Below are 13,675 nucleotides of genomic sequence, written 5' to 3' on the forward strand. Positions count from 1 at the left end.
GCAAATGCATGTATGCAAAAGGTGTCATTTCAGAGTGATCATCTTAAAACAACTCTCATTGAACATAAAGGTTTTAGCACATCAAACAAACTTTACATATAAGGGATATCTTTCACTACTAACTTCTCTATCTCTCTCAAAAACCAAGTTAACTTCCATTCATGCTCGGGTGTTAAGTTGTCAATCTGCTTCAATTCTATTGCAAAGCCAGCCAAATCAACCAATTTGTGAGCCACATTGCTTGCTTGGGCAATATCTTCTTATATGATGTCATCTTTTTCCTTAATCATATGTGTCAACTCTCGGAGCAGTAGACAATATTGTCTATTCTTCATTGCAAAAAAGTCTTTGTGGTTACAAAGTTCTCGTGCAAGATAAACATAATCATCTACAATCTTCATCACTATCTTGTTCTTGTCTCTAGTGGCTTCTAGCTCAGTATCATTCTCACGCTTGTGGCGTTGATATGAAGCTTCCATATTGGCTATAGACATATTCAACATCTGGTTTTTGGCTTGACATCTTCCCAAATCAATAACGACTGTTTTGTGTCTTTCTTCTGTAATCCGTAAATCATAAGAGAACTTCTTGGATCAACCTTCATGAACCTTGCAATTCTTTCTCCATTTTTCAACATCGTTTTTCAGTTTAGTGACCCCTTTTGCCCACTCCTCTGGAACACTTCCTATACCAGCAATTTTAAAGGCTTGATCGATCCTTTGAAAATCATCACACATGGCTTTCATCTCTCTATTCATCTTATTATTTTCAATCTTCAAATGACGTGCTGGAGTATCGTACTTTAGCAAGCATTCTTCCTCCTTGATGTCCCCACTGATACCCTTACCTTTGAACACTTTTGGCTCCACCTTAACAGGACAATCAGCTGCCAAACTAGTTTGACCTTTCATCTCAAACTCTCATATTCCATGATCCAAAAGGTGTTGGACTCGATTTTTGAAGGCGGTACAATTCTCAATGGAATATCCTTGAGCTCCGGCATGATATTCACAATGAACATTGACACCATACCAATATGGATATAGAGGTTGCCAAGGTTTCACATAGGCCATCTCCCGAGCTTCTAAAATTTTATCATACAACTTCTTATATGACACAGGGATAGGATCAAAATGAGAGCCACCTCTCGACTTGGAATGAACTGGAGTCTTCAGGTTTATTTCTCCTAACGTTGTAAGTAAACTCTCAAATACCTACGAGTTCTGATTACATGGCTTCTTTTCATCTTTATGAACTTCTACAATTGTCATCATTTTCTTGGTGTCTCCAGACAACTTGTTGATACGAATGGTGACTGTACGTGATTTTTCAGATTGGCTAGACTCAGCTTGTTCTAAAGTAGTCCCTTGTGTATGTGACATCACGGGATTATTTTTCATCGAGCTCTTTATTTTCTTTTGCATAAGTCTCTTTTCCTTTGGCCAAAGCCACTATTTTATCTATCATCTTGGACATTTTCTCTCTTATCTCTCTTATCTCCTCTTGCTCTTCGTTGGGCATACGATCTTTGGGTGCATAGCTCTCTACTATCATCGAAGTTTCCTCAATCTACTTGATTGTGAAACCCTTTGTCCATCATGAAAACCTTTTACTCTGATGACCACTCACAAATCAACACCTTGATTATGTCATGATCATACGATGCAAGTAGAAAGAAAAACAACATAAAAACACACGTTAGTACAAATAAGATAAAAAAATGGCAATAATTATTATAAAGGTAAGAATATCAAAATAAATAAATTAATAAGCTAATGCAAAAAAAGAATACCAATGCAAATGCACAAGGTGTTAGTTCCAAAAGTGACTACCATACTACAACCTTCATCAGACCATAAGTTCTCCTCACACTAGATAGAGGAGATTTATTACCCTCAGTTACTCGATCCAGACCTTTCTCATGATTTGATATTGTCTTCATAGTCTTTGTTGGACTTCTCAAAGTTTTGTCTGCCTATCTTCGTTTTAATTCACCTACTGTGATTGTTGGATTTCTAGCCCTCCATTTCTGTGGGATACTCCAAGAGGAAAACGACCTTGATACCTCGTGAAGGATCTTCTCATTCTTGACTCAACTAGAATATGACTATTTGGTACTATCTCAATCTTTGTTCATTTAATAGAAGTCTTCGATCGAATTTAAGCTCTTCTCTCGTCGCTCAACTTTTTTTGTGAGACATCACTCTTATTGATTTGACTACCTAGTTATGGAACTCATATGTCGATATGAAAACCTTCTAATTTGGTCAATCACTTGCGAATTAACACCTTGTTTGGTTATAATGTGAAAATGCAAACAAAATACATAGAAAAATAAGATAAAACAAAAGAAATTATTAGTTCCATTCAGCTAAAAAACAGGAAAAATATTTATGAAAATAAAAGATCCTACCCAACATGGTATCTACCCTGACATGCTTTTATAACAGTTCTACCCATACATGTTTTCTATCCCCGTGCTTTTTCAACGTATAAATCATAACCTCATTTTTCTAGTTCATAGGCTTCGTAAAGATATAAAACCTAACTGCATACTCTTCTAGTTCTCATGCTTTTTGCAAAATAAATAAATAAACAAGTATGAGGAAATAATAGAGTGAGTTCCCCTTTGTTACTTTTGAACAACCGCAGACAGAAATTCAATATGAAACGGGTAGAGTTTTGGTACTATTAAAAGGGTCCCTAAATTTTCCTTTATTGGTGCCCCTTGGGCATACCATACCCTCGGTCCTCACCCATTATAGGCTTAAACAAGTCAAGTTCAATTCAAGATGATACATTTCCCCATTTCCATGCAAGGAAACTCAATGTTTCACTCGTAAATACGAGGCATATACACCCCAGAGGTTACTTGTTAAAGCACATGCGAAGAAAAATAATTTCTCTCACGTATGCATAGCATTCACCCCTACCTAACGAGACAGAGCACAATTAGAAGGCTCTAAATACTCGAATGGTCATAGCACGAGTGGGGGGAAACTCACAATCCTTTGCCTTAATCCAAAAACCAAAAGGCTAAATCAAAAGTTAGAAATCTGAAACATGTAAATCACACATTAGTACAACTAATAAATAAAATATGTATGATGCGACGCACATAAAATATGAGGAACAAAATTTAAATATCATTCAAATTTTTACCATTTTCAACTAAAAAGATGACGTATAATTGATTACAGCCTGACTCTCTAATGTCCCCAGCAAAGTCGCCAAGTTGTCGGAATGGTCCTTAAGCTTTTTGGGGCTATGGCGGGGAGCGATCCAACTTAATCTTGGAAATTTTAGGTTTTAAAATAAATGTATAAATAAATAACGACATAAAAATATCCTTTAAAATAATTTTAAGAAAAATAATTTGAAAATATAAAAAGTGGTCTACGTTTAACCATAAATTCATTTTGAAAAAGGGTTCGAGAGTCGATTACGCGTGGAGAAGGATTAGCACGCCTACAGCGCGCAAAATTAGTACCTAAGTGATTATACGTCATCTAAATATTGAAATTTGCAAATTTGAATATACATTGAAATTATGATCCTCTTTAAAAATTTATAAGGGGTATTATTTTGCACGAAAAATTCTCGAAAATACCTTTCTTGTTAGTTAAGAGGGCATTTCCATGGATTCCCCATACAAAACAATATTGCTCTAATTTTTAATAAAATACATATATTAAATATATTTTAACAACACAAATTCATTTGGATATAAAATGTATTATTTTGTTCGAACAATTCTTGGAAACGCGCTTCTTGTCAATTAAGGTGCATTTCCATAAATTTCTCGTGTTAAATAATATTTTAAAATATTACAACAAACAATAAATTAACAAATATGTAAATGATGGATCAAAATAATAAAGAATATGACTTTAGGGATTACACTATACAACCAACAAGAAATTAAGGCAACCATTGCAAATATACTAAAAATGCAATGTCTACATACATTTATACTAAAGCATTGATTAATAATCTTCAAGTGTCTATGTATATTTATTAACATAAATTAACATAGAAAATAGTGATAATAAATAGTACGAGACACTTATATATTTTAAAGCATACACGGGACATAAAATGATATATATATATATATATATATATATATATATATATATATATATATATATATATATATATATATATATATATATATATATATAACCATTGGACTTATACAAACGAATAAATAACACAAACAGCAAACCTCCTAAAAAAAAGCGGTAAATGAACATATGCACATAAATGAGAAAAAAATATATAAATTGCATAGTGATCAAAATGAAAGGACAAGCAAATCCAATCTTATATTATCAAATCTAAGGACTTAATCGGCTGATTAACCAAACATGAGTCATCCAGCATAAAAATTATATATTCTAGGGACCAAAATCGAAGCAAACCCATAAGCATGTAAGGGATTAAAATAAAAGATTCAAAAACATGTTAAATGTACAAACAAATAAGAAATTTAAAATAACTAAGCCTAGAGACTAAAATAAAAAGCGTACAAAATCTGGTGACCAAACTCATAAACTTCAAATATCACGAAATAGGGCTAAAATAAAACATGAAGAAAATAAGGAGCTCGAAATTAAAAATAAAGTTTCATTTAGTGACTAAAATATAAAGATACATAAATCGGATGACCTTTTACATGATTAACCCATGAGCTAATTTTAGGAAACCCTGACCCCCTAAAACGACATCGTTTTGAGGTGGTAAATACCCTTTTTTATCCCATTTGGCTGAAAACCTTATTTCCTCTTTTTTTTCTTTTCTACCGCTCTCCCTTCTTCTCCTCTAATTTCTTTTTTTTTTTCATTTTCTTCTCTAAACCCTCCGGCCACCGCTCTACCAGCCCCGACGAGGGGTCGATGACCCCTAAACACCTAAAACTTAACCCCCTCATCTCCTAAACTCAACATCTAAAACTCCCTAATAAAAAATGAGCCCCAAATCCTAATGGTATGAGATTTACCTTTGGTTATGGTGGTGTATTTGCTTCTTTATGGCGACGACAGTGTCGGGTGTAGGGAAAGGCGAGAACTTTCTTATTTTCTTTCTTTTTTTCTCTCATTTTTTTTCCTGATTTTTCTTTCTTTTTTTCTTTTGGTGTTCGAATCCTTTTTTTGGTTTTTGGTTCTAAAGCCCCCTCTGAATATCCCAAAAAAAAATCTCCTTTTGGTTCCCACTCCTCTTGATATAAAAAAAAGTTTATTTTTATTTTGTGATGGCAGATGGTGGCTTGACTTGGTGAGGATAGGGACAGAGGGTGGTTTGCAGGAGGTGAGGAAAATCAAGGCTTTGAATGCCCCGGATTTTCCGGATTATTTTTATTTTTCTTCTTTGATTGATTGATTTGGTTTGGTAATATTTTTTTCGACAGGGGTTTCAATCTAACGAGGGCATGTTCAGCAATGGTGTGCACCGGCGATGACATTTTCGGTTGGCAGTTGCGGTGGCGGGAGAATTAGGGTTCAAAAACCCTAATTATTTTGGGTTGTTGCTTGGGCATGCTGTATTGGGCTTCGGGTCTTGGGTTGGTGTTTGTTGGGCTTGTAACCTGTTGGGCCAATTGGGTTACTTAGGGCAGGTTGTATTTAGGCCCAATTCGGGTTTGTAATTTGGCCTACTTAAAATAATAATAATATAAAAGCGTCGGGACGAAAACCACTGTCGACACTTTTATAGTAATTAGTGTTAACCATGCACTTAAGAAAAATTATTAAGAGCGTAGTTTTAAAATCATTTTAATGATTTTAACTATGTCACTCATGCCATTAAGAAACATAATTTAAAACAATTTAACCAACATATTTTAAAGTACTTTCATATCATGTAATTCATTATTACCATAGTAAAATTTCTTTAAATGTTTTTAAACAAAAATATTGTATAATTTAAAGCAGCTACAACTATAAAATGGTCATTAATCGACTTCAAATACTATCATTACTTGTGAATGTGTTCACAATTCATATATATGTATATATATATATTGGTTTTCATTTCACGTAAACAACCTAATTAGCATTTACTTTATAGCACAAGAGTATGAATATTTGATCATTTAATAAAGATCAACTTTCATATAGTTATTTACAAACATTTATATAGTTACTCATGAATCCAAAAAATATTTTGGCACAACATTCAATTAAACTACTCGGCCATTCACTCCCTAAACGTTTTTCAAACGTTTTACATGCTATAATTGTTATTCATGCCCAAAAATTTATATAGTTATTAAATAATATTTAACATTTATATACTGTTGCAAAACGAGGCATTAACATTGACCGGAAAATATAAAATAAAATATCCAATGAATTGATAGAATGTATCATGGTATTAACCATTGCCTTAGAAGCGAATGTATCACGGTGTGTGTAATCACTAAAATGGACAAATGCCCCTGAAATTAGCACGACTCTCGAAGAATTCGTACACTCGAAAACTAGAGAAGAGAACGATAATTTGGTAATAACAATTTTTTTGTGCGTAAATTTATAATTTGGTTTAATTAAATCAATTAATAATTTTTATAAAAAAATAATAAAATTAAAAATTATCATATAAAATTTGAAAATATAATGTGACATGAAATCACAATTAATTGCTTTTATTATTCATTGAATGTGCACACTTGACTCGACCTATCTAAGTTGCAAAAATTCATGGGTTATCCAACCAATATTCACCTATATAATTTCTCTAATTTAATTTAATTAAATATAATAAAGAAAACTTTTTTATTTTTCATCAAATTCTTTTATTAGCCATTATATTGGGTTTAAATTATAAATTTAATTTTTGTATTTTAATTTAGTAAATTTTAATTTTAGATTTTTAAAATTCCAATCTCAACTTAAAAATAACATCAAAATTTACTAAATCAAATTCAGCCTTGTATTATGTGTAAGTTGTACATCAGTTCAATTCGATCATGTTTTCACGATTTTTTTAAACCTTCGATGATTCAATTTGGACTTTATATTTTATTACTAATTTTTTTAGTTTTAACTTTTAAAAACTTTATTTCGATAAAATGTTTTTTTATATTATTTAGTAAAATTTTAAAGTATTTTATAGAAGTATTTCTTAAAAAATTAATTTTTAAATAAATAAAAATAATTAATGATTATTTTATAGTAGTAATATTTTTAAGGATTATTCTTCTGCGTTCGACGAGTGGTGATGAACTCCAATAACGACAAGCGGTGATGAACTCCAATAACGATGAGCACAATATATATATATATATATAAATTAGTTAAAAATTTAAAGGTAAAATATTTAAAATAAAGGGTAAACTATAACAATGATCACTTAACTATTCCTCCTTTCCATTTTGACCATCATTTTTGAAATTTTGTCAATCAGGTCACTGAACTATTTAAATGCATTCAATTAAGCCACTTGTCATAAATATTTAACGAAGGAGCTGATGTGAAAGTTATAATATTTGGTATAAATACACATTTGGTCATTGTTACTTATATATTTTATCAATTTGGTCTTAATTGAATAAATTAAAATAAATTTAACCCTAAAAGCTAATAATAGAAATTGGATCTTGAGAAATAAACAAAAATTGTAAAAGTCATCCTTTGTTGGGTAAAAGGAATAGACATTGGATCTTGAGAAATTGATTTGGGAAATAGGTTATTTTGAACAATAATTGTAAAAGTCGTCATTTGCTGGGAAAAAGGAATCGACATTGAAATTGTTAATGACTTTGACATAATAAAATAAAAAAACAATTTAAATATTTTTAAAAAGGAAAAAAATAAATAAAAGCAAAATCCTAACCAAATAATATATTTTGGTTACAAAATAAAATATAATTTTTAAATGAAAAAATTATCACCGCAGTGACTAATCTCGCGTATAATTTGATACTATTTTATTAAAAAGAGCAAGTGAAATAAATAAATTGCGCATAGAAATCTTTTTTTCATTAATGCACAGAGGAATCAAAACAACCTTTAGATATAATTAATTTAAGTATTAATTAATTATTGAATTTATATTATGTTAGGGTTTCTAAGTCAAAGTCGAAGGGTTAAGTTTATTTTAATTTATTAAAATTAGGACCAAATTGATATAATATATAAGTAATAATGACCAAATGTCTAACTATACCAAATATTTTAACTGCCACATCAGCTTCTTGTTAAATATTAACAGTAAATGGCTCCGTTAAACATTAACGACAAGTGGCTTAATTGAATGTATTTAAATAATTGAGTGACATGATTGATAAAATTTCAAAAATAGTGGTCAAAATGAAAAGGGGAAATAGTTAAGTGATCACTGTTATAATTTACCCTTTGTTTTAAATAATTTACCTTTAATTTTTTAATTAATTTATAGTTATACGTTGAGCCCTTTAAAAATTTAAATTTTATAAACTAAATTAATGTTGCTCATCGTTAGTTATGCTCGTCGCTGCTCGTCAAGCGTGATAAAATTTTCCTATTTTAAAATTATTTTTACTATTTAAATATAAAATACTTGTTTTAATATTATAAAACCAAAAAATAAAATTTAAATATAAAATATAAGTTTAGGAGTACGAGTTTTTAGGAAGTATACCAAAATTTTATGGGTTATGAAATTATAAAATCTCAAGAATGCAAAATTAAGACATCAAAATAAAATACAAAAGAAACATCTAAATTATATAAGAAATTAAAATTTTTAAAGATACAATTGTTCCACTAACAAATAACAAATCTCGGTCCATATCTACAACTACCAGTCGGTTTAACTTGATAAGATATTAAATTTCTTAAGTGATATTAGAGGTTTAAATTTTGATGTTGTAAGTAGAATAAATTAAGTTGAGAAAATCATACCTAAATTAAACTCTTGCAGTATCTTATCGAATTAATTAGTAAATCAATAAATCAAAGACATATAATTTTTAACTACCGAAAAAACATTGCTATGAAAATATTTAGAACTAAATACGAGTGTAATAATAATATTTTAATAAGATCCACTGATTTTATATATTTTCATATCATTAATATTTTAATAATTTGATTATTGAATTTATGAATATACTTATATTTATTGTTTTAGAATTAATATAATATTTCTATCATATAAATTATTAAAACAATTAAATGGTAATTGATCAGAAAAGAATAAAACCATTTGAATCTTAGTGGAAGATTTTTGTGTGAGAACATGAAATCAAGAGGGAGTAACTTAATCTAATAGCTTATTCCGACTTGTTTTCAACCCTAATTTTGTTTGGTAAATATTTTTCATAACAAATAGAAAATTTATGAAACAAAACTATCAAGTAATTTTATTGATTAAAAGGAGTATTGTTCTTCTCAGATGTCTTGTGTTTTAACAACTACGTGTACGGTGTGAGCGTTGTCAATGAAAATAGAAGTTTTACGATCATTATCAGAGATGGAGCCAAGATTCCAACTTAAGGGGGGAAATATAATTAATCATAAAAATGAGGGTCAAAGTATAATTAACCATAGAAAATAAAGAGGGCAAGATCAAAATAAATTGAAATTTGTAGCCCTAATTTCATATTTCTCATATATTTTTTTAATAATAAAAAAATGTGGGGAGGAGTGGCCCCCTAGAGATAAGGTAGCTATGTCCCTAATCATTACGAGTATTGTGGTCATGTAATAACGATTTTGAAAGACATTGCTACTACTATATAACTATCCTTATTCAGATAGCATGACACTATTTAAATATCTAAATATTATATTCTAATCACCTAGACTATTTGTCAGAACCGCCTTTCGGTTGGGCCCAGAATTGGGCTACGGCTTGAATTGATTGGGTTGGAGTCGCCACCGACCATTTAAAACGAATTTAGGTGGGTCGGACACCATCTTACCTGATCTGCGTTGTACCATAAACGTGTTGGGTTCGGGAGTCGGTTACGGTCAAGGAAGGATTAGCACCCTTGAACCGCCCTTTCGGTACCAATTAATTTGTCGGTTGTCTTTAATTGTGAAAATTAAGAATTTAAATTGAAGTTTAAAAATCTTATTCGAATTACTTACCTTTGATCGGTTGAAATCACTACTAAAAGAATATGTTAGGAAAAAATAATAAAATGAAATAAAAATAAATAATAAAGGGAAAGGAAAAGGAAAAGGAAAGTGTTAGTATAATAATAATAATAAAATTGAAAAATAAAATAAAGGTAAATAAAATTTAGTAAATAAAAAATGAAATAATGAAAAGTAAAAGTGAAGGAAAATCAATAAATAAAAAATAAAAAGATAAAAGATAAAATAAGAAAAAACTAAAAAGAAAAAAATGTTAGATTCTAAAACAGATTAAATTTCGAAAAATAAGTAAAATAAAATAAGTAAAATAAATAAAATAACCAAAATAAATAAACAAAAGTGTGATTAAATTAAACATGCAAAAAATTAAAAGTAAAAATTAAAAACATTGAAAACTAATTTCAGGGACCGAAATATAAAAGATGAAAGTAACAGGGCCCTAGAACACGGTTTACCCATGCGTAAAATGCACAGAAAGTCCCCAACAAAAACGACATCGTTTTGCAATTGATATTTAAACCCAAAAATAGGGTTTAGCTTCCTCATTTCACTCCAAACAGCCTCTCCACCTCTCTTCAGATGCTCTCAACTCCCCATCCTCTGGTCGAACGCCGGCCACCATCTGGTGGCCTCTCCACTGCACCGGAAATCTTGCGGCGGCCGAGAAACCCACACTCACCTAGAAGCTTCTTCCCGTCAACCCGAAGTCGAATTCGTCCTCAAAACCACAAAAGAGCCACTAGATCGGAGTAGATCTAAGCCGAGAGGCTTTACCGTTTCGTCGTTGTTTCACCATTTCACGGTGACTATTGGTTTTCTTTCTTTGTCTTGCTTACTGTATATGTTTGCTTGGATTTTTCTGCTGTGGGGCTTCGGCCTTTGGGTTTATATTTTGTTGTGTGTTGTTTTTGAGTCCGTGGTGGCTCGATGATCTACTGTTGATTCGGTGGTCCTTTTTTCTACTGGTGGTCCTCGATTGTTTTTGAGTTGGTACGATCGTGTGATGGCTGTTCTCGGCTTTGTGAGTTCTAGATGATCGTTTCTGTGTGGTCCGGTCGTGTCCGATACTATTGGCCTCATCGAGGCTTTTATAGCTCGGTTTTGGCCGTTTGGGTTCCGACAATCTCGGGATTATGGTGGGTTGTTGCCGAGTAACCCGGGATGGTTCAGTCCTAAGGATCTCGGCCGGACACTTATGGCCATTTGGCATGACTGTTGCGTGCGGCGCTGTTGATTGAACATTGCGTGAGAACCCTAGCAGACTTTGGATGTTGGTTACGGGTTGGGTTATGCCCACTTGGATTGTCTGGACCCGTTGCATTGGATCCTTTATACGAACCTGAAGAATATATATATATATATATATAAGTAATAAAAAAAATAATAAAAAAAATATTTTTTAAAAACTATATAATATAAACTTTTTTTAAAACGTTTTAAAAAAAATATTATATATAAATTTTCAAAAATATTTTTTTAAAGTATATAATTTTCAAAAAATGTTTTTTCTGAAAACTATATAATTTTACAAAATGTTTTTTTTAAATTATATATTATATTAAATTTTCAAAATGATTTTAAAAACTATATATTATATATATTTTCTAAAATATTTTAAAAACTATATATTATATAGTTTTTAAAAGTGTTTTAAAATCTATATATTATATAGATTTTCAAAATATTTTTAGAAACTATATATTATATATGTATCTTTAAAAACCGTTTGCAAACTATATAATATATATATATATATATATAAATAAAAAAAAATATGTGGACGAAAATACACTATTAAAAGAAAAAAAAACTTTTGAAATCGAAAATCAACAAGTCCATAGCATTTGCTTCAATCATTGAAGTTCATGGAGACAAAGCTACAAGCAAACTAAGGAGGAAAAAGAAAACAAATCATGTGCAGCATTTCTTTTTGTTCACCATGTAGTTAAACTAATCTGATCCTCTTTAAATGATCCTTATGAACATCAAAAACCAATACAAAAATCACTTGCTAATTCTAATGGGGACTATACTAGTATTAGTATTGTTGTTGGTATTATGAGTGGATCTGATTTTAATAAAATAAACCAAAGCAGAAACAGTCAACAATGCCAGACCCGTGACCCCACAACCCAAGCTCCCAAACAGCAGTACCTGTCTCAAGCGATCACTTCCCCGCCGCCGATTGCCGCCGCCCAACCACGAGCCGTCGTTGGAAGAATTCAAGGCCCTGGGGAACGCCACCGTGGACGGCCTCGATGACGAATTGGACGTGGATCCGAAGAAGGACATGGCGTCCGGGGAGTTGAGCCCCGTCGGCGGCAGGCTCTGGTACTCCAAGCCGTGATCGGAAGGGCGGAGCTCCCTCGCCGTTGATTCACCGATAAGGAGGATGAAGATGGTGATGGCAGCGGCGATTAGTGTTGCGTGGAAAGAAGGCATAGGCGCTGCTGGCAGCTTTTGCTTTTCCCCTTTGGCTTAGAGTGAAGGACAAGGTTAAGCCATTACCCTTTTGCATGTTCCATATATTAAGAGTGCTAATATAACTGCCTTTTTTTCAAAAAAAAATAATAATAATATAATTGCCTTAAGCAACCTCACCGACGTCGTTTCAGTTTCAGATAAACTTTATTTTTTCCCTTTATTTTATAAATAGAGATTCTTCTATCTTTAACTAATTTCTTTTTGTTGTCCTCCCTATTTTCATGTTTTGTCTTGATTAGTTTGAACTTATCTATATTATATATTTAATTTTAATAGATAACTTTCTAATAAATAAAACCAAAATGTAGCATTAGGTAAGGATTCAAATAGTGGTCGGATAGTGGTATAGCGGCCTCTATATCGTGGTCGCAACGGGATCTGAAACCACTATTGCGAAAAATAGTGTTGTGAAGTGGAATACACCAATAGCAATGGGTCGTGGCCATAATTTAACGGATAGCGGCTAATCACGGCAATAACTGACTGCTATTCCACTATTGTTACGCTATTTTAACTTTTTTAAATTCAGTTTTTTCTTAAAAAAGTTTACTCATTTAGAAAAAAAAAATCACGATTGTAATATCCGTAATAGCATTCATTATATCAACAACCACGATAAACACAATGTGACCGAAAATGTGGTCGCAACTGTAATTTAAATCCCCGGCATTAGGTATGATTTTGAAAAAAAAAATAGTTGAGTAGAAAAAATAGAGTAAATATGATAGTTAGGGTAGTAAAAATGTAGTTTAATCTATTTTTAGTACGGTGTGTAAGTGTATGATTTCAATTTAAAATTTTGGGAAAAATTATAGATAAACTCTATAATATATATATATATGATTATTTAAATTTTATATTAAATAAATAATTTTAATTCACTTAAAATTTGGCATATACATGAATTAAATATGAAATATGATAATTAGAATAAATATCTTAATAAAAAAATATTATTCTAGTTTAATAGTAAAAAAGCATTTTAATTGTAATTGATATTAAATTATAAAATCAATTTTAAACAATACCTTCTTTTATAAAAAAATATATAATAAAATAACTTCATTATTTTATTAGTTAAATAATATTAGCATGAGTCATTAAGG

The 13,675-nt window shown here is 30.8% G+C and overlaps 1 protein-coding gene across 1 annotated transcript; it reads right to left on the reverse strand.

Annotated features, from left to right (window-relative positions):
* Nucleotides 1–12,021: 12,021 nt before the first annotated feature.
* LOC120152694 lies at nucleotides 12,022–12,582 on the reverse strand. The gene has a single exon (XM_039164866.1). The coding sequence runs from the start codon at nucleotides 12,525–12,527 to the stop codon at nucleotides 12,090–12,092; it is 438 nt and encodes a 145-aa protein (XP_039020797.1). The 5' UTR covers nucleotides 12,528–12,582; the 3' UTR covers nucleotides 12,022–12,089.
* Between the last annotated feature and the right edge of the window lie 1,093 nt (nucleotides 12,583–13,675).

The sequence above is a fragment of the Hibiscus syriacus genome, unplaced genomic scaffold, assembly GCF_006381635.1.
Source record: "Hibiscus syriacus cultivar Baekdansim isolate YM2019G1 unplaced genomic scaffold, ASM638163v2 tig00111095_pilon, whole genome shotgun sequence".
NCBI lineage: Eukaryota > Viridiplantae > Streptophyta > Magnoliopsida > Malvales > Malvaceae > Hibiscus > Hibiscus syriacus.

What these genes read in the sequence shown, in the direction of transcription:
- LOC120152694 (XM_039164866.1), bottom strand. Translation starts at nt 12,527, where the DNA reads ATGCCTTCTTTCCACGCAACACTAATCGCCGCTGCCATCACCATCTTC.